Raw genomic sequence first — 23,784 nt, forward strand, 5'->3', positions numbered from 1 at the left:
TGTTATTTTAATGCAATATTGACACGAAACCAATTTATTTCAAATTTAATATGTCAAAAGAAAATTATCATAAAACGTAAGTTAGTAATTTTTTTTTTTATTAAACGTATGCAAATATTTCTTCAACAACGATATTTTTATAACTGCTAATATAGAACAAATTGTTTTTTTTGTGTTCTACTAGTGTTATTTCTATAACGATTGAGTTTTCATTCAAGATTAATATGAAGAACATATATTTATTGAAGAAATCCTTAAACGAATTCCATTGTTTAAATTAAGTTATTAAATATACATTTAAGACTATAAATATTTATTAACCCAAGGATCAATAAATCGTTACCCCTGACATTACTCAGGAAATATGGAATAATAACCGATATTACCACAGACAATAAAACACGTTGGAAACACAAAAAAAAAAATATAACGAACGAAATGAGGTCATTCAATTTCGGGCCGAGCGAAAGTGTGTATTTTTTTTCTTTTTTACCCATTGCTTTCGTCTGGAGGCCGCGGTCATTGCGTACTTATTGTTGCTGGCAAGGCTGTGCATACAGAGAACTTTTCGTGTGCGACATATTTTATTGTTTACGATTTTTAAAAACAAGTTATACCTACTGTCATATTTTTTGTGCATGTAATATTATATAATTGTATATTTTTGACGTTATAAATATGTTAATTTTTTGTTGAATGATAATGTGTACATAATTTAATTTTGTGTTATTTGTTTTTAACAATATATATTTTAATTGTTTGTGAATTATAAACCACATTATAAGTATTCTTTCTAGTGTAACCGTTTATAATATACTTACTTTCAATTTAATAGCAAGATATCGCGCGATATTTTGAAAGGACTTTGATAATTTCTATTATAATAACAGCACTATCGGACAGATAGTAATATTTACTACATAACAAAACATATCTTCGTATTTAGAATTTTAAATAAACTAAATTCATATGCGATATCATTTCAAATCAAGTTATATTATTTCTCATTGCCATAAAATGTATATAATGTTCCCGATGATGCTGTCGAGGCAACATTGGCCAACAGATTACAGTCAGCACGAAAAAAAAACAGCGTCCTTAAAGATTTTAAACGTTGCAAAATTGTTTTTTTTATTTTGTGCAAAATAACAAATCAACTAAGATAAGAATGGTCCGTGTGTGAACGGCCTAACAAGATGTTGTATTTTCATAGCAATAAATTAACATAAGAATAAAAAAACAAGGAATAAGATATTAATCGAAAAAATCGACGACGACGGACGTTCCTATGTAAGCAGCCTAACGGGATGTTGGTTAGCAGATGTTTTCGCATAAATTGAGTTATGACTCAACTCTTCACTCATTCTCTGTCCTTTTTCAACGAAAGCGAATTTAATTTTGATTTCGTTCCAAAACTCATGAATCATTTAAAAAAATGAATTGTAATTATTGCTTACGAGGATAAGTGACTAAGCTTTAAGTTGTAATTATGTTACAAGTTATAAAATTTAAAAATGTAAATCAAAGAGATTTTTCAAAAATACTTATTTATTTTTAAACTGATCATTGCCCTTTCGGGGTGATATTTCTGTATACTTATATGATACAAACAATTAATAAAAAAAATATATGTACATATTTCATAAATATAATTAATTAAGCATTATCATTATTGAAATATATAATTAATTTTATTTTTATTTCAGTCAATAAAATTGTAACCGACACCATTTAAAAAAAAAAAAACAATATTCGGAACATGAATTAAATTTAACTTTTGATATAAATTCGAAATTCAAATTTCATAAATTACCGTTATGTTGTTTTAATAATATCGAATTAGTTTCTTAATAAAGATACTTAAATGTGGTGTTTGAAATGTGTTTATCTTGGTCGAATTATAATTTTACTTAGAAACCGAAGTAAATGGTCATATAAGTACATTGATGTTTTCATACACATTTTGAATATTTGTCATCGTGATGTAATTCGACCGAGTTAACTTTCTTTCGTTAACAAATGCCATTATGATACCTAAGAAATGAAGAGTAAACTTACTCATAGTTCTTCTACATCACCTATTCAATTCTGTACGTTATCTATACTGAACGAGGAGACGTTTTATATTAAAAACTACTAAAACAATATACATAACACTTATAGCAGAAGTTGCAGCGCGTTTCGGAGAAGTTTTTTGTACATAACTTTAGTATAAAGTAGCCACGCTTTGCATTTTTTAAGCGATTTAAATTTGAGACAATTGACTTGAAACGTTGTCGTTAATTGCCGCATATTATAAATCATTCAACATATAAAATTTAATGCTTCAAATAATAAGATCTATTCAAATATACAATAAGTAAATACTAAGATACGGTACGCGCAAACATAGTTACAAATGTCTCTGACAAAACAGGTGTACAGAAACCGCCCACGTAGCGTTTGATTGCGCCAGACCTAGACTCAGACCGGAATAGAACTGTAATGGCGTAACATTGACCGTTCCTGATTCAGGTTTCTGTTGACCTTTCTATAATATAACTGATCTGTTTCATCTCGATTTACACATGCCCAGCAGTGGGACATAACGATCGCAACGCACTTTCAATCCGTAAAACTTAACTAAGACTTTAACATTTGTGTATCTATTACCATCATAAGTATATTTGTTTCAATTGATTTTAAAAAACAATATAGTATCTCACTATCTCCTAAATTTCATATTTTATTAAAGCATTTAAATCTATAATTTAATTTCTTTACATTTTATAATTTGATTAACTATAAAAAACAAACTATAAACTAGTCTGTACTTAATGCTTAACGCTTTTGCCGTGATATAATTTTGAAAAAAGAATGTATTATTTATCTGTAGCAATATATTATTATCTTGAGCGGCTGTGTGTCTTAAACCGAAATAGGAACGTAGTAACATTGACCGCCTGCGTTCCCAATTCCGGTTTGACTCGACCTCTCACAACTTCCCTTAATCTGTGGTCTATGAGATTGCTTATAAATCTATATTTCAAAATTAAACTTTTAAATTTAGAACACAATTTTCATTTATAATGTTTAATACCGAAATAAATATGTGTATTACTAACATTAAATTAAAATTAATAATTTTGATTTTAGAATACATTGGTGCCCGTGTCATCAACAGTCTGTAATTGGTGTATTAATCTGTTCTTGGCACAACAATAGTAATCATAAAAAGTATTGAATTGAATTAGATGTTTCTAATTCTTTGCAGTTTTGTTTGACAGTTGACATTCAAGGAGTACTAATAATATATTTATAAAGTAATGATGTATTAACGTTCTATTTATGATTTAGTTTTAAGTTAATTTCGAGGTTACTAGGAAATCAATATTTGTTTAATAAGCGTGAAAGTTTTTTTTTATACTTGGAACACATATATTTTTTTATTTCTCGATAGTTAAGATTATTTGATCTGTAATACAAGCTAGATTACTACAAATAACATATAATATTTATCATTGAATATGTACCATATTTGTTTTTTCAAATATCAGGAAAAAATATAATTTCAGAATATTGATTTTGTCAATACAATAAAATATTTAATAAAAGGACAATGACCTTAACGCCAATGTGTTTTGTCATTTGTCAACGTTCAAGATTATTTTAATCTTTGTGTTTATTGTAGCTTAAAATACATCGTTTTTTTTTTAAAAAATTGCATTTTTATTATATATATCTAAAGTATATTTCGAAACGAAAGTCATTGAGGTGTTTTTTGAATATTTCTTCAAATATTTTTACAAAAAAAACTCTTGACATTTATTCAAGTTCGTCTTGACATTTGATGTTTACTGTCGATCAAGATTATTATCGCATAAAAATTCAACGTAGGTACGAATTGTTTCACATTCGCAGGGACAAATGTTATTTATATGAATATGAAAATAAGATCACGCTGCCGAAATAATTTAAATGTATTTTTAATATTTTATTTATGAGATAAATATCTTTATATCATTTCAGTAATTGTTTTCACTTGCGTTTTATTGTTGGAATCAAATAAAAACATATTATAAATTCGAAAAAAATACTAATTTTAAAGTTTTCATTATTTTTATATAACCATAATGATATGGTCGTAAAATATTGATTTTACTACATTTTCTAAGAGTTTATTGGATACGTTATAAATAAAAGTACGCGTTGCTTTCGAAAATGCGCTGGCGCAATATACTTTTACTTGCAATTATAATTATAAAAGTTTTTATATAATATAAATCTTGTTTAGTTATTGTTTTAAATTAAATACCTATAAAACATTTTAAGAAGAAATAATAAGAACGTGATATCATATTAAAGTCTTTGTCTAAATAAATAGTTAATGCAAAGGCGAAGGATATTGAGACATATAAGTAAATACATTATCTGTACGTATTTCTAAACGCAAGATGGCCGCCCGATCGAGTGACTAGTTGTAACATTGACAGTTGTGTCAGCGTTCGCCTTGGCCGAGCGCGTGCGCAAGGACTCGCGCGCGCATTCGAGGGCGCGAACTTGAACTTTGAATTTCGAATGCCTTCAATTATTACTATATATTCATACGATTTAAATTTATTTTAAATCTTTGTACCGATTCAACTTGTAATCATTTAAAAATATTAATTTAATTAAAAGTTTGATGTTAGAAACGGCATCTTTTTAAATTTTTTAAATACTTTTCTAGTATTTAATACAATAGAGCATTAATATTAAGGTTATGTTAGCGTTTCTGTTATCAAATATATATGAAGCAAATGGCGTTGAACGTTTTGTTAAAACAATAATTTTGAGGTCAAAACTGCAAGTGCATTTATCAAATATCCTCAACGCTCGTGACCTGGTTTCAATTTTAAAAATACAACTCAAGGACGACATGTCGAATAATTTTATCAAATTCTATATAAACATATATGTATTATATGTTTTACATTACATTAAGTATATCGGAAATTATGAAAAAATGTATATTGTTAGACGTTCTAATTTAAATATATGTATGTAAAGTGCATTTATAATTTTGTATATATTGATATAATAAGTTTTTGTAGAAGTTTGTAATAAAAGCAGGAAAACGCTTTATAATTTTTGGGGCGCCAAAAAGTTCCGACGGCTGAGTTTTAGCCTACGACCCCGCGTAGCTTCGTAGCGTTATTAAGAAAGTTACTCTAAAACTTACTCAAACTGCACATTTACGATTAATATTCATAGAAAAATCATTGAAATTAATTTCGTGTACATTTGTAATGTTTTTAAGAAGTTTAACGTTATAAAATTAATGCTATTACGAAGTTACGTTTCTTCAGCAAGCACCGACTTACGATCGAGTCAAAGTTATCGCCGTTAATATAATAAGAAAAATTTGAATATTTAAATATGGAATAGAAATCTAGAATGGCATTTTCTATGCCGTCATTGGCCTTCGATCAAAATATAGGTTGCAATTTATTAACGCACACACGCGTACACACGCACACGGGGGTGACGCGTTGTCATAGAAAAAAGAGTGGGACAGATAAACGTTAACGAGTATAGGTGGGGCGCGATGGAGGGGGTCGAAAGAAAAACACAAAAAAATGTGCGTGAACCCCACGCACACGTACGCGTTCGATTACATTACGCACACCGTGACACCGAGTCAAGGAGAAGTAAAGATTAAGGGCGCTATCTAAACGCTGAAAAGCAAAGTTTTCTTTGTCCGCGGAGGTTTAAATTCAACTGTACTCACATGCGCCAGAGGTGGCCTGTTCCTCCTCGGTCCAGTTTGACACTTCGGTGGTAATTTTTGAAAAAAAATTTGAAAAACAACGAAAAAGTTCCAAGCACGTATCGGCGTCACCTGGTCATCAACACTCGCTCAGCCGTACTTCGCGACACTGTCACTCAAAATATACAAGCACATCACGCTCGTCACTTACACAAAAATATTCTTTAGCCTAATAGAAAATATAGTTCGGGTCCTAAGTTTCCATTTGATATGTGTGCATCGCAGCGTAATTTTTTTTTTCGATGTACGTTACGACGAAAAAATTCACTAAATCCCAAAAATATTTATTTTGTATCACGAGAATGCACTACGCGAATGATATGAATATATTTTTTTAATTATTTTATAAAATATAGTCTGTTTAAAATATTATTTTTTTTTTAGTTTTTTCTCTTAATTTGGGTTCCTGTTTTTTTGGAGGTTTTTAGCGGTTGTCGCGTGTCGTGGTCCTGAATGGGAACGGAAATGCGACTCTCTACTGATTGTGCATAGGCGGCACTGCACCGACGGCGCACACTGTACTAGACCGCGTGCGTACTTAGCCATTACCTTGTATTTACTGCGACCGAGAATGCCCGGCGATGCGCTCTTGATACTTGCTGCACCCACAATCGCATTAAAAATATAAATTTTTTCTTCGAGCTTTTTACTTAAATATACATTTTTATTATTTTATTAATTATCAAAAATAATTAAACGAGCTTAGATGAAGGTAAAACGCATAATAGTAAAATAAAAAATCAAAATTTTGATTCTAATTTTAGACATCGAAAACATGACTTAAACAACTTACAAAGTTTCTTAAAATGAATTCAAAAAAATATACAATTTTCTGAGAATAGTTTTTAATTGTTCCAAAAAGTTTTTAATGAAAATTTAAATACTTAATGTTAATGTGATATCAAATACATAAATAAAAGTACGTTACCCATTTCAAAGTTGCTCCGTCGCTCTACACGGCACACATGCGCAGAATGCACCGTCGTTCATGAAGTCTCCACGAGTGTGAGTGCCGCGCTTGTATTCGAACCTTGGGCATTTGAGTTATACTTACTTATCTTATCTTCCGTACAAACACCGAAGACTTTTGAATTCGGCCGTGTACATTTTATTTAAACTCGTAGCGAATCCGCGAAGCGAAATTTCGAAAAAATTCGAAACTTCAAAATAGAACGCCATCCTTTGCTCGCTAGTGTGCAAAGTAAATTCGAATAGATGTTTGTGTGCACTTTTTTATCGTTTTTTTCTCGGAGTGTGGGTGCGTTCGATTGTGTAGTCATTGTCGCGGGTGTGTGGGTTAGTGCATACGAATTTATGTATGTGTGCTCAGTTCTTGTAAGAAATGGTTCGGTGAAAAATTTTGTCGGAATCCGTATAGATGGCGCTGTAACTATGATGCAAATAGCACCATCAAAAATTATGTATCGATACGTTCACGGCGATACCGCTTCTATTTCTAATGGCATAGAGACTTTAATAGAGTGTAGATACTTTTAAAAAATTTCGAGTCTAGCATGACTATATTCATTTTCCAATCGCGGTGGGAAGCCATTTTATTTCGTGACGCGTTGAAGGTTATTAAAGATAATCGTTAGTTTGTTAATGGCACTTAATAATAATGATTGCAGCAGGATGTGATCCGAATAATTTATTTATTATTGTTCTATTTATTTCATCAGATACATCGATTTAATGAAACTTTATCGAATATTTGAAATATTTATTCATTTATTCGAACTTGACAATCAAATATTGTTGTAATTTTTTGAATAGTTCAAATCAATGAGAAATCGTTTATATAAAATTTTCTAAATATTTTAGAAAAAAACAATTAAATATTAGGATACAAGAGTAGTTTACTAGATGTTATAAGAAATACCTTGTTTATGATATTTCCTTAGTTTATTTAGATACGATTTGTATATATTTCTGTTAAAGATTTTTGAATCGAGATATCCCAGATAACACCTTAATCTTAACCGTGGATTGTGGGTTCGAACTCGGGTAAGCATCACTGTATCATATTTGAAGAAAAACATTGGTATGTTGACCTCCTAACCTTCTCCTTAAACGGAGCCTTACAGTGGGATGAGACCGATAACTACAGGCCTCAGTTTTTTTACTTTAACAATTCGAAAGGGTTCAGACAAATAAAAGTTTTAGTGAAACTTTTACAGTAGTCATATTAACTTCACATACAGTGGAGGAAAGTGACATATTTCACACTCGGACTCAATGTTTATTTAACATAGTATATTAACTAGTTCAAACTGTTTTTTGATAATGTATATGTTTTTAGATAGTTAAGTAGATATATTATACTACGGATTTTAAAAAAAGTATCGCATTTCGCTTACGATGCCTATTTAAAAGTAGTTTTATCAAAATCGGTTTAGCAATTTTTTATAGTACGTAAATTTCCTGATAATTATGATACTTGTTGGTAGGGTTTTGTGCAAGCCGTTATACTTAGTATTAGTATGTTCCGGTCTGAGGGGAGAGTGAGCCAGTGTAAGACACAAGGGACATAACATCTCAGTCCCCAAGGTTGGTTGGTCATTGGCGATGTAAGGAATGGTTAATATTTCTTACAGCGCCATTGTCTATGGGCGGTGGTAACCACTTACCATTTGCTCGTCCTCTGATCGATATCATAAAAAATATCGTACCTTTCCTCTACTATAATATGTAAGGGGGGTATTATGCACATAAACCTTCCTCTTGAATCACTTTGTTTATTGATTAAAATCACATCAAAATCCGTTACATAGCTTAAAAGATCTAAGCGTACAGTCGGGAAGCGACTTTGTTTTATACTATGTAGAGATGTAGAGCTACCACCGTTTCGGAATGAAGATTATACCGGCTGAACCGATTTCGACGGGACTTTCACTGGCAGATAGCGGATGTAATAAGGAGTAACTTAGGCTACTTTTATTTTAGAATTATGTATAGAATAAAAATAAAATCGCGCTACAATATTTAAATAACTTAAATTCAAACAACGCGCACAGTCGCGGGCACAGCTAGTTACAAATACAAGTAAACTTTTATATTAGGTATGTATTGACGGGTGACATATATTAAAACACTTTTTTTTTATTAATTCAATTAATAATTTAATTTTTAATTTTTAAAAACATACAATATTTAATAGTGACGGTAGAGTCTACCATTATCAAAGATACAATTGTTTACGATGTCGTTTCATATTAAATCTTACTAGAAGAGCAACGACTGTGCCAAGATGGCTCAGTGGAACTTTTGGATCGTTGGTTCAAATTTAGATTTTTTTTTTTTTTTACTAATGATTTTTGCGTGGTGATGACGGAGATTATGAAGAAATCTGTACGTACGAGATTTTGATATATTTGTCTCCACTGTACCAAACTACAGCAGTAGATGGAATAAACTCTACTACTGACTATTATTTCAGCAGGATTTATTTGTTGAAATAATATATATATGTATGTGTGTGTTATATGTTTTAACATATATAATATAATGTATCATATAATGTAATGTTAATGAAATAAAATATCAAGAAGAAATCAGTAATTATAGTTTTCTGGATTGAAGAGAGCCGCGATAGTGCAGTGGCGAAGCTTAACCGAACGCGGGTTCAAAATCGGCTAAACTTCACTAAATTTATCATGTGCCTAATTTGTGTTCATAATTCTTCTAGTATTCAGTGAAGGTAAAAATCGTGAGGAAACCTGCATATTACCTGCATATACCAAACCGTATAGGAGAACTTTCACCCTCGATATAAATATTCCTCGATCTTTGGGGGAGGCCTATGTCCAGCGGTGGACGTCCTTCGGCTGAAAGATGAGATGATAGATATACCATCAAACATTAATTCATGTGAAATTTATTGAGCCAGTGTAATTTAAATCGAGCAATTATTATGCCAAGAATTATGGATAAATTAGACATTTTTATATATGAAAAAACTTCTAAGCCATATATGAAACTTATACCGGAAGATACCGCGCATTCAAGCCCGTTTGGGTAGGTACCTCTTACTCATCAGATATTCTATCGCCACACAGTAGTACCTACTCAGTATTGTTGTGTTGCGGTTTGAAGGGTGAGCCAGTGTAACTACAGGCACATGGGACATAACATCTTAGTTCCCAAGGTTGGTAGCTCATTGACGATGTGAGGGATGATTAATATTTTCTTCACCACCAACGTCTATGGGCGGTGGTGACCACTTATTATCAGATAGCCAATTTGCTCAGCCTCCAACCTAAAAAATAAAATCTTTCAAAAGTCAAAAACTGAAAAGTCGAAAATATTTATTCCAAGTCTGTGGCGCATTGGCGATGTGATTTTTTTTTTCGAATGGACAGTTGCTGTTGATCGGGTGTAGCCTCTACAGCGTCATCGGGCGTAAAGAATGGTTAATATGTCTTACAGCGCTAATATCTATGTGTTATGGTGAATACTTACCATTAGGTTGCCTAGATAGGCAAATAGGCAGATGCCTATACTATAAAAGATCTCCTTATAATCTCTTGCTATGGGTGCTATGGGCTATGACAGAAAGTTAATCTAAAAAATCTTTAATCACCATATAACTTTACCAGTACAACACTTACTTATTGATTGTCAATAAAAAAAATACCATCGGTTCGAAAATAAACACATGCCTCAGGAGAACCAGCGAAAAAAACTCAGCGGACTTTTTTCAACAATGATGATGATGATGATGATGATGTATGATATATGTTATGTATATGTGTGTGTGTGTGTGTGTGTGTGAATGATTGTTTCATTCCCAAGACGTTGATCATCTAATTCGTTTTATAATATCCTTTAAAACGAACGATACTGAACGATTTTACAATTGAATGACTCTATTGAGTTTACGTTACATTTCTGGACAACACGGCCCATTTAGTGACAAGCGTGAATATAAAATTGGTCCTTTTAATAAAAAAAAGCGTCATATTTAGGGTGCCATCACAAATACAACGGTCCAGCGGTTTAAACGGTTACGTCTGGCGCTGACGGGCCTTCGATTCCCGTTTCGAAATGACAGGCACACAAAAATATCCGTACTAACATTATAAATACGAAAGTGAGTTTGATCATTCGTTACAACCTAACCAAATAGATGCGAGTTAAGTCGCGAACGAAAGTATTATTATAAATCAGTCAAGACTAAGTTATAAAGGGTATCAGAGTTTATTGACTTATTTAAGTTGGGTAAGTTATTCCTTACAATTCGGTACATAAGAAGCCCGCCGACTTGAATGGTTTCCTCGAGTCGGTGACCAGTTTTAAACTTTACGAACTCCCTACAAATATAATTCTTAAACCTTATATAATTATAAATTATTATATAAATATTAATTATTGATTCTGTTTGTAATCTTAGAATTATTTCTGTTGATGAAATTTAGTGTGAAGCAAGTTTGCTTTTGGGGAGAAGACTCCATACACCCGTTGAAGAGATCAAAGACAATCTTGTCTTCGAGCAGTACTTCTTGGGTACAACGCTGGAATAATTTCAAATTATTTGAACCCTTAATAACTAAAGTGCTATTTCACTAATAATATCAGATAAAGGTTTATTATAACTTCAAAGAAAATACTTTAAGAGATGAATGAATATACAACTGTTAGCTCAAACACAGCCTGTATATTTAAGTTAGTTTAATAAAAGCACAATCAATGCGTTCAATAAAGCACGTGTATTATCCAATCAAAATGAAGCAAATAAAAAAAAACAACGATTCGGCAATTTTGAGACTGAAACCGTGTGGGCTTTACGCTGTTTACACGGAGTACACTCACTTGCAGATAAACGGCCTAGCGATAAATATTATTATATTATATTTTATGGAAGTTTGTACATTATATGATACTAGTCTTCGCTGGCGGTCTTGTCTGCGTTATATTTACAAAAGTAGTCTTAGTTCTTGGGGTTCAAGTTTATTTCAAACCAAATTTCATCCAATTCAGTACAGTGGTATAGCCGAAACAGACAGATAGACACAGTTACCTTTAAATTTATAATATGAGTAAAGATTAATCTTTACATAGTATAAAACAAAGTCGCTTTCTCTGTCCCTATGTCCCTTTGTACGCTTAAATCTTTAAAACTACGCAACGGATTTTGATGCGGTTTTTTTTAATAGATAGAGTGATTCGAGAGGAAGGTTTTTGTATATAATACATAGACAATATAGTTAAGTAACACTGATAATTTTAAAAGTTTCTAATGTGATGTCGTAAATTTATATTTTTTTGCGCTTAAATTGTAAACGCTGGCTGAACCCTACTAGATAGATTAAAATAATGTGCTACAGAATTGTACACCTCAAAAATGTCTACAAAAAAGTCCACGATGGTATGTGTTTATCTGTAAGTGATAATCCACAATAACATTTTTTTGTTATTTATTTTTAACCACAAATATTGGCTAATTTTTGAAACGATTTTAACCTATACAGCATTAATCCTTATCCAATGAAATACCTTAAATACATTGTTGATTTAATATTGATCTATATGTCCCTTTACAGCATATAATTTAAATGAATATTTTCGAAGATATTATAGATTTAAAAATTGCGGAACGTAGCGTTTGCGGTGGTACCGGCCGGTGGGGCGGCGGGAGCGTGCTATAGGCGCGTCGGAGGCCGCGGTTCTCCCTGTAGCACTTTGAATTTAGCAGCGATCGGACGCGGTTATTATCGGAGCTCTCTAGCGATTGAAATAACAATCCATACTTCCATACTAATATTATAAATGCGAAAGTAACTTTGTCTGTCTGTCTGTCTCGCTTTCACGCCAAAACTACTGGACCGATTTAAATGAAATTTGGTACACAAATAGTCTAAAGCCTGAAACTCTATCTAGAAGCATAAAACTTATATTTTAGGCTGTAAACTTATAAAATAACATATCATGACACCCACTCGGGAGGGAATTTTGGATATTCTACCCCTAAATGGGTGAAATAGAGGTTGAACGTTCGTATGGATTTTTTTAAGTTAGAAGCATGAAACTTTATTTGTGTGCCACTGATTAAAAATGAGTTGATACGTATTTAAGCGTTTCTGGATATTTTACGTCTAAGGGGAGAAATAGAGTTTGACATTTCGTATACAGGTTAGTCTGGAAGTCTGTCATTTTGAAGTTAGAAGGTCGAAATTTTATTTTTGGTCTACCGATTAAATATGAGTTGATTCGCATTTAAGCGTTTCTGGATATTCTACCCTGAGGGCTGAAATACACACCAATGTGGTATACAAAGAGGTATTACATTAACGTAACATTTTAAGTTAATTTGTAAATATATTCATATTCAACGCGGGCAAAGCCGCGGGTAACAGCTAACTATTGTATAAATTATCGTGATAACAAAAACCGACCAAGAGCTGTGTCAAATTAAAAATGCGCTGTGTCATGACGTCATGGCAGCACATTCGGGGTCTGTTCAGATTCAGTGCATGAAACGTCACGCATGTCACGTGAATAGTCAAATTTAAAATGGTAAAATTATATAACCCAATATTCATTACCGCTACTTATGTTTATTTTTAATAAAACCTTCTCCGAAGCGCGCTGCATCTTCTAGTAAAAGTTTTATGCATATCGGTTTAGTTGTATTTTAGTTCGGCATTGCAGGACATCACCACTTTTATTCGTATCGATATATATAAAAAAAAAACTAGGAAGCATTCAAATTTTCATCATTTCCAATAAGTTGTATTTTAATATGATAAAAATGTCAGGACTTTAATTTAAAATTTCGATCAGGGCTAACATTTTTACCTACTATAATTGAAATCGTGGAAAAGATTAACTATTGAGTTTCTCGTCGGTTCCTCTCTATAGAAACTACTTTATGAACCGGTGGTAGCTTTACATTTGATTCAACACATGACGATTCAAATGTGATTTTAAGCCTACTTGAATAGAGAATGTTTTGATATTCATTAAAATTGAACTTGATGTTTGGATGTTACAGTGATACTGCTGTCTTTCGGAAAAATATATTTATACGATTGAATAATTTATATTTTGCTTTTAATTATGACTATAATATATTTTATAGTATAAAACATACTACTAAGTATGTGACAACTACGACTACTTTAAATATTGGTAAAGGAATAGTTAGTCTAGTTTATACTTAAACTAAATACAGCATGTAATCCCATTTTATCGATACAATTCTAAATACAATAATAAAAGCTAAGAAAAAAAACTAACAGTCAATCCTCGAGCCGATCGTGAAATGTTGAAACTTCAAAAACTGACATACGTGTTTTTTTTTTCTTTCTTTTTTATGGCTTAGCTTCTGCGGTATTAGTTCTTAAACATTTCGCCTATTATTTTTTAATTGGAGTTAAGACTGGTGTTAAGTGATGAACACCACATAAACATTGGCGATGTAAGGAATATTAATCATTTTTTACGTTGGCCACCAATCTTGGTAACTTAGAGGATATGCCCTTACTACACTAACTCACTTGTCCTTCAAACCGGAACACAATAACACTAAGCATACATGGCTTTATAAAATATAATGACTGGGTGGTACCTATCTAGGTGGACAGGCACAAACCCCAATCGTAACGTGAGCACAGTCCGGTAAACGCACAGCTTAAACTAAAGACAAAGGATATTAAGAGTTTTTGTCGACATAGAACTCATTTTCAAAATCACGCAATCCACCCGTTCAAATTATTAAAAGTAGAATAATTCATATTATTGCTCTTAGGCAAACTTTCTACTTAACAATCATTGTTTAAGATTCACGTGTCGTAAATGGATCGTCTGTTCCGAATTCAAATATATTTTTGAATTTTTAATAACCTCATCTGTTCCAAATTCAAACACATTTTTTTTTAACTCTTAATTTAAATAAAATAATCAAATGTTCAGTTATATTGACCGGTGTTGTATTATTTTAAAATAGCTACTACCTCGTGCGTTTTTTAACGGTTTACTGTAATTCACGGAGTATCGGCCGTGGGAATATTTTTCAGCCTTTTTCAGCTTAAGTGAGTTTAAAACTATACACTGTGCTATTGTGCAACACTTATCGATATGTTTCCGTGTTATTTTTGCCTTTATTGTTATTGAAGCTGTGATAAATCAATTTGTGTAAAAACGTACTAGTTAAAATTACTTATTATTTTATTAGTATTATTTAATTAATAATAAATACATACAAAACTAGATTGCAATGTGTCTGTCGTATCAATTAAAGGTTTTCCAAAAATATGAATCTTTTCTCGTAAGCAGAAAAAACGTTAAGTTCAAATTTGGAATTAAAAAAAAAATAAGCAATCCATTCTATATTTAAAATTTCTAACGATTTATCCTCAAATTGTGCATATAACTTGTCAAGTCTCAAAGCAGCGTTAAGAACTTAAATGGGCAAGCAAAAACTAGAGCAAATTTCTTTTATAGAGAAGTCGCCATGACACTTTTTTTGTCGCCGACCTAAGATGGCGCGTCACGTCTAAAACAAAAGAAGTATCGACCCCACCCACACACATACACAAAAACTAAAAATATAATTTAAAAAAAAAAAACAAAATTTTCGAATTTCAAATAAATACAAAACCAGTTAACGTTAACTAGAAAATAGTGTTTGCAAAATCAACAACGGCATAAAGCGAAAATAAAAATTCGGTATTCGCGATCCCGGGATACGGGACACGTAGCTACGTAATCCCGTAAAGCGGGCATGCAAAGTCGTATAACAGTGGCACAGTTACCGGGAAATGCATCAGGCGACCACTTGTTGCTAGCACCAACTCTCGCTTCCACGACGCTGCTAAACTTCGGATATTCACCCCGACTTGCTCCAATTATCCGCACTCGCTACCGACTGGCGATCCCGGGACCGAAATTTAAATCCCGGAATATATTTCGTACCGATATAATACAATTAAAAACTATTTCTTAACTATTTTTACCTAATTAACGCTATTTTGAAGCACGTTTCACTACGCGAAGCCTAATTAAGCCGACTTCCTATACGGAACTTTTAACAGGAACTGCGATAAATATTACAATAGTTCACTTTTAATAAAACATTTTTTTTTTAAATACGAACAAAACAATAGTATTTACAAAATATAATATCGATCTCGACACCTATCTCACCAATCAACTCTCACAGCACTTCACCACCGTCTTAAAACTCGCAGAGACACTTAGACCGCACTTACAAGAAATGTTACGTTAATAGATATCGGACATTTACAACCGGGATCCCGGGATCGTATCGTTATTGCGGGATTGCTTTTATCGTAACACGCTTATTTGATTATTAATGTGGTCGAAATATTTTAGAATTTAGATTGTGATTGCGGAGCGTAGAAGTTGCATTAGTGCACGCCGGGCTGGTTGCAACAGGTTGTTTAACGGAGGAACTACAGGACGCATGCGCACTGCGGACGACCGATGCACCGCGCCACAGTGGCAGCTAAACATCCAACTTTATATTTTCTTGTACTCGACAGATCTCGTTACAGAATTTTCGTCTCGTTTTAGACGAAACACAATGCTACTCGTGATACTTATTCAAAAATATTTAAATGTCACGATGATGTTATTAACCTTAAAGAACTCGTTACATATTACGGTATGTAAATCTATTATTAAAAATATTTATATATTTGTTTGTTTTTGATACGATATACTTATATATATATATTTTTTGTTTAAAGATTTACGCAATAGAATGAAAAATTTTATATCGTCATTAAATTTTATTAAAAAAACTAATCCATAATGGTTTCAATAGAGTTACGTTAGAATTAAATGTATTTTAAATATATAAAAAATCATATTAAAATAAATAAATATCAACGTCGCGTATATAAAGCGCGGCCATTGCGGCACGTCCCCTGCATTCGCTCCTAACTCTATAGCCGCATGTAGAATTAGGTGGAATCCTTTATCTCTGAATACCCATACGCTTAGATACCGTCTTACCACCCTGGGGTGGTGCATCCCACGCCATAAATATACCACCACTCAGACGGTACCTCGACGAATCTTATTAGTTTTGAACTCTGAATATTATAAATTTGATAAATATTTATAAGTTTTTATATTCACTACGATAATACTGTATTGTATGTTATAAAAATTAGTTATCAAAAAAGTTATATATTAGAAGATAAAACAAGTGAATTCCCACTGCTGGGCTTAGGCTTGACTAGATGGTTTGGAGCTTATGCTTCTAATTTTTATTCGTAGCACGCAAGTTTTCTTACGAAGTTTTTGATTTTTGACCTTTGAGTTGAGTGGTTAAAAAAGACTTATCGCAGTCGGAGTGCAGGTGTGCAATGCAAAACAGTATTGCTTAAAATCGCTTCGAAAATTAGCCATTATTTTTGGTAAAAAGTAAAGGATAAAAATGGTTATTGTGGGTTGTCCCTAAGAGATGGTCATATACTATTGTGGACATTTTTGAAGACCTTTTTAAGGTGTACAATATTGTAGTAAATTATTTTGATCTATCTCATAGGGTTCAGCCAGCATTTCCAATGTAAGCGCAAAAAAATGTGTTTATTAACGACATCACTTTAGTCACCTCTAAAATAATCTGTGTTTCTCTACTATACTGCGCGTGTATTATACATATAAAACTTCCTTTTGAATCAATATTTCTATATAAAAAAAACGCGTCGAAATTGTGTAATTTTAAAGATCTAAGCACACACAGGGACAGACAGCGGTAAGCGACTTTGTGTTATACTATGTAATGTTATGAATATGTCCTTCTGACCGATTTCGGTAATGCGACCTCACCGACTTGCCAACGTGTCTGTATGTACATTGTATACTAGTATAGTATTCCCTTGCAGAGCCCTAAGGGCACGTCCCTTAGGGCTGTGTAAGGGAATAGGACGACAGATATCAGTCGAAGGTTTGATGTGCTCTGCGAAACACTGGAAAGTAGTAACGTACCCTCAGGCTGGGAATATGTTAAAATATTATCTTTATATAAATAGTCTGTACGTGTATGTAACGATTTTGGACCAATTTCGATACATTTGTTGTGTGTGTTTGATTGGGATGGTTTTATTTGGACTACAATTGGTAAATAAATAAAATTTCACTCGAAACAAATCGGGACGGGCGGTATCTATGTAAACAAAAATTAATACCTCTATGAAATCGTAAACCTATTATAAGTTAGTATTATAAATACGTAAATCGTAAAATTATTATAAGGATATAGTCACGTAAGCAAAGAGCCTTTTGTCCTTCCAGGTAACCTCTCCCTTCCTTTCTCTTTCCCTTTGTCTCTTATAAAATATATATATAAACTCTTTGTGTTAATTTAATATCTTTGAGTCTGTTATTTAAGATAGCATATTATTTATGGACGCGAAAAAGAAATCTTTTTGTCCCCTAATTTTGGCGCCCCTAAAAATTTTCAGCCCTGACTGGGCTAGCCCCAAATAATAATAACATAATAAATATTGGACAACATCACATACATTACTCTGATCCCAATGTAAGTAGCTAAAGCACTTGTGTTATGGAAAATCAGAAGTAACGACGGTACCACAAACACCCAGACCCAAGACAACATAGAAAACTAATGAACTTTTTCAACATCGACTCGGCCGGGAATCGAACCGGCAACTTCGGGGTGGCGTACCCATGAAAACCGGTGAACACACTACTCGACCACGGAGGTCGTAAATCTGTAATCCAGCACTATAAAACACCATTATAGATATTTAAATTAATAATAATGTCCAAGTTGATACTTTAATTTTGATAAAACTTAAAGAGATTTAAGCCATAGCGATACTACGACGATATTTCATTGCCCATATAAAGGTAGAAGTACTGCCGAACTTCAAAATGGCCTTAAACGAATTAACCGTTGCTCTTTCGCGCATCCGTATTAAATTACAGTGGGCTACCCTGCCGTATGTGTACTTATATGTACATAGCTGACTAATATACATATTCAGCCAAATCAAATCAAAATATACTTTATTCGAGTAGCCTTTTACCAGCACTGTTGAATCGTCTTTTCGTTATCATTCACCATTATCATCATTAGCAGCCTGTAAATTTCCCACTGCTGGGCTAAAGGCCTCCTCTCGCTTTGAGGAGAAGGTTTGGAGCATATTCCACCACGCTGCTCCAATGCGGGTTGGCGGAATACACATGTAGCAGAATTTCGTTGAAATTAGACACATGCAGATTTCCTCACGATGTTTTCCTTCACCACCGAGCACGAGATGAATTATAAACACAAATTAAGCACATGAAAATTCAGTGGTGCCTGCCTGGGTTTGAACCCGAAATCATCGGTTAAGATGCACGCGTTTTAACCACTGGGCCATCTCGGCTCAATCGGCTAGGCCAATCGTCATTTAACAAACTATATTAAGTGAAGCTACCACCGGTTCGAAATGTAGATTCTGACGAGAAGAACCGGCAAGAAACTCAGTAGTTACTCTTTTTCAACATCTAAAAATAAAGTCACGTTAGTTAAATACAATTATATATGTATGTAGTATATTCTGCCTGGAAGTCAACAAGTATTAACTTTTTTATCATCTATAGAATCTTGTATTGAGTAATATGCCTTCTTTACCAATGTATTTTTTTTACAAAGATATTTTATATATTAAAAATTTTAATGTCATCTTATATGCATAAGAATTAAATATCCTTTAAGAGGTTTTAAGGAACAAATCGATACTTGTAGTTTTATTACCGAAGCAATCAAGAAGTATTCAAGATTACGTTTTAATGTGATTAATATTAAAATTAAATAACAGATTTTTTTTTGTTTATTAAAATGGATAAACAACATTAAAATCTGTTCAGCAATTTACTAAAAATCATATTTTATCATCATGTTAAGTTATTAAACTGCGATGGTCCAGCCGTTAAACCAGTCGGATTCAAATTGAAGCTGTGGGTTCAAAGCCGGGAAAACAACTGAATTTTTGTTTGTTATTTTGTGTTAATACTTAATTTCGTTGAATGTGAGATTTAATTCGTCCATCAAACTCTAAAAGTATTCTTAAGAAGAGGGTATCTTTGTCAAGAGGGATGTTCAGTTGTTACTGCTTTGTAATCTCAAATAATGAAACCGATTATTTGGAGGAATATCTTATTTTTCTGTTCGTTGTTCAGGGCGTGGGCGTAAAATAATCTCCTCGTTACAGCGACCGTCTGGCGCGCTGGCCAGCGAACTTTGTAATGAAGGCACTACTGACATGAGAAATTACAGTATACTCGGCTGAGGTCGTTATTTTTTGCAGAATAAACAAAACACAAATAAAAAATTTGATAATCTCGTAATTTCTTAATAGGCTGTCAGAAATCACATGTAGGTAGTCCTCACGATGTTTTCCTTCATCGAGAACAAGTTGATTTGTAAAAGCAAATTAACGTTAGCTCGAGACGGAACCCTCAATTTCCAGTTAATATTCTGGACATCTGTACAGCCTATATGGAAATCTTACCGTGAATGCCCTTGAAATTGCTTTGGTCCTGGCCATATAGGTCTTATTTAGATATTGCTTTGATTTTTTAAACATAAGTATTGCACAATGACGTCATTAAACAATACGAAATGTCTTATAGACTAAATAATATTAAAGATCACTGATGTTATCACAGATTCAAAATCGTGAGAAAGAAAAAATGTACGGTTGTATTTTTTATGTGTGTTACGTCAGAACTTCGTCATTTATAAATCGATTTGGAAAATTATTGATTTGTTTGGGGTAGTATACTTCCTGTTTGGTCCCGTTTCAATTTGGAGAAAAAATACCATCCGCAAGGGTGAAAAATACGGGATGAAACCTTTTATGAGTTCAAATTTGATTTATAATTTTATTAATTTTTATAAGTATAATTTTTTGTAAGTACAAAGTTTATTTCAAAAGATCTATTAATATAAATACTCGTATCTCAGTTGTAAAATGATCTCGACAGCATCGAATACCAGTACCAGTGGTCAGCGAACCCTGTCTGACGCGGATACTAACTCGTGAGAAAATTTTAGCATTAAAAAAAAGTCCTAAATTTTCCAACACTAATCCCAAAACAGCTTAAGATTTTGTAATCTGATGATTAAATACATAAGTTAATTGAAAATCGTATTATTGATTTAATAAACTCGTAATGATTACCATACATGATACATCAGGACCCCTCACTGGCATTTGATTAAAAACTATTGACAAATTCTCACTTTACGAGTTTTCGCAAATATTATAAACCATTTATAACATTCTATAAATAACTTTATTTGACAAACAACGAATTTAATCATTTTATTGATTAAGTTAGAACATATAACATGTTATATGTTCTAACGTAGTTAGGCTGACGAGCAAAACGGTGAGTGTTCACCACTGTCCATACTACAATACTTATACGTACATTTTTAAGAATCAGCTGATGATCTTCTGTAATAAGATGTATGTTACCTGCGTAGTTTCCTTAAAGTTTTCGACAAACGTTGGGGAATATACAAATAATTGTATTGATCCAATAATCCTAAATGGCTCAGCAGGGTTACTAACTACCTGTAAGTATTGGATTCAAACCCACTTAGCATATTATCGATCAGAAAAAATAATTCATTGAAAAGCAAATGTGTAGGCAAGTGGCCTCCCTACTTATCCTTCCAACTATCAGTACAAAATAAGGCTTCTATTTAAGCTAGACGGTTAGTGGTGATGTTGTATGTGTGTATGTGTGTGTGCGACTCGGTGTACAAAACAAAATCAATCTCACGTGAAGTTTGAACTCTCCAAAATGTTTAGTAGCAACTTTGCGTAATAACCCTTTCCTTCATAATATGACTTTTATGGCCGCGGCCGAGGACGAGCGGCAGCGGTTTAATAAGACAAGCGTTTTGTATATCGTCACAAAAAAAAACATTTGTTCATATACTACAGCCTCGTGAAAAAGTTACCCTATGTAAAGAGGGCCTTAGAGTTCTTGCCTTATACCAAATTTAATCAAATGCGGTTATTTGGTTTGGCCGTGAAAGAGTAACAGACAGACAGACGGGCAGACAAACAGACAGAGTTAATTTTGCATTTATAATATTAGTATAGATTACTTAATAGGTTAATAAAAAATAATATGTAGGTATATAATGTTATATGTGAATTAAATTTAATTCGTAATAAATTATTTTTAATATATATGACTTCTACCTTTTATCGACCAAGGAATATATGTAGAGTGTATAAACGTACACGATACACAATAATATATTATATATATGCAGATACAGGAACACAATACACACTACCGCGATTGCTACAATCGTGAAAGTTTGTTCGACACGTGCAAATCGCGCCGCGTCCGCCGGCACCGTGACCACGGAATCTAAAACTCCCTTGCACACAGCAAACAAAATTTCACGCAAGTACAGGAAACGAGTAGAGTATGGAGTATGATATTAACCAGCTAGCGTCCGCCCGACAGGTTTAATTTGAAAATTTCGAGTCCCGCTAAATGTCTAGGAAATTCGAAACTTACTCCTTACGTATTTTTGTTCTATTTGAGCACTAAATTTGTAAAGTTTAACGACTACGTGTTACACAATACGATATAAACGTTCATTTCGTTGTTTATTATATTTTTAAATTGTTACTTTTATTTTTAAATTGGGTACTTGCAATTTTAGTTCATCAAGAATCATTGGCGGTTGGGATTTGGGTAAGCTAGGTACCCTACCCAGACGGGATTGTCAGATATTCTACCGCCAAACAGCAGTACTCAGTATTGTTGTGTTCCGGTTTGAAGGGCGAGTGAACCAGTGACTACAGGCAAAAGGGACTTAACATCTTATAGTTCCAAAGGGTGGTTGCATTGGAGAAGTAAGGTGGTTAATATTTCTTGCATTGTCTGGGCTCTGGTGACCACTTACCATCAGGTAACCCGTTTGCTCGTCCGCCTTTCTTAATCAAAAAAAAAAAAAAAAAATCTTTATTTATAAAAGCACTATTGAAACGTCATTATATTTAGAGGAACCGGCAAGAAACTCAGTAGTTACTCTTTCCTACCATTTTTATTATGTAAGTTGATTTGAATCCACTTTATTTTATCCCAGGAAGTTGAAATTTTACATGTTGGTACAGTTCCGTGGTTTTTTTATGGTAAGTGTAACCTAGCACTTCGAATTCCAGACGAAAGAACTCATCAACGATCAACAGCGTAAACACGAAGCTTCGTATAGAAATGCTTGTTTTTAAATGTTTTCCTATAATGTTAATGTATTTGTAAGATAAAATGAATTTTGTTGATAAAAGACCAATTCGATGATATTTTTATCAGTAATGAAAATAATTTTGAAGAAAATATGCTAGCTCTTTTTATATAAGATTTAATTTTCTCCTAACTGTGTCTAATCTCATTAAAGGCCTCTCCCTTTAAAAATAAATTCCTCCATCTAAACCTTGTAACACATTTCTATCGCTAGAAAGACCATTAAGTGTGACTCTAAAAGTTAAGATTCAAAAACCATGCAACTCAAATATTAAATTTTGCAATTCTTCAGAAAGAATCAACACGTGCTGGTGACGTCAGACCCTTTAAAGCCTACTCGAATAAACTACATTGGGTTCACAATGACAATGATCATTATTAAAAATAAATTAAGCTCAGAAAAGCAGATGAGTTATTGAGTTTTAACGAGTTAAGAACCATTATTTACACTCAAATATTGTATCACGAAACGACATCTTCCACGCGAGTAATATTTTCTTATCAAATGATTCAACTGTATTTGATCACAAAGCGCTTTTAGCGGCTTTAAAATAAGGGAAAAGTTAGTCGTGAATTTTTGTTGTAGTCATTCAAGCGTTAGTTTTGTAGAGCTAATATTTCAAAGCGAATTTATGCTTGTTCCGCGTGGTTTTATTTTAAAATTGTATTGCTATTTGGTGTATTGAATAAATAATAAGTTTTTAATTGTAATATATAATCAAAAAATATGACGAAAA

The 23,784-nt window shown here is 32.7% G+C and overlaps 1 protein-coding gene across 6 annotated transcripts in view; it reads right to left on the minus strand.

The window, feature by feature from the left end:
* Eip93f (Ecdysone-induced protein 93F) overlaps positions 1 to 23,784 on the minus strand; it is a 201,300-nt gene that overhangs the window by 102,550 nt on the left and 74,966 nt on the right. Inside the window, exon 1 of one of the 6 annotated variants that reach the window (XM_064218712.1) lies at positions 6,717 to 6,852. The exons of 4 other annotated variants lie outside the window; for them this stretch is intronic. In XM_064218712.1, coding sequence (XP_064074782.1) covers positions 6,717 to 6,720 — 4 coding nt within the window. In that variant the 5' untranslated portion in view covers positions 6,721 to 6,852. Of the gene's footprint in view, positions 1 to 5,749; positions 6,357 to 6,716; positions 6,853 to 23,784 lie in introns of those variants that run through there. One more of the 6 variants, XM_064218714.1, reaches the window with a different exon arrangement.

This window comes from Vanessa tameamea, chromosome 24, assembly GCF_037043105.1.
Source record: "Vanessa tameamea isolate UH-Manoa-2023 chromosome 24, ilVanTame1 primary haplotype, whole genome shotgun sequence".
NCBI classification, from domain to species: domain Eukaryota; kingdom Metazoa; phylum Arthropoda; class Insecta; order Lepidoptera; family Nymphalidae; genus Vanessa; species Vanessa tameamea.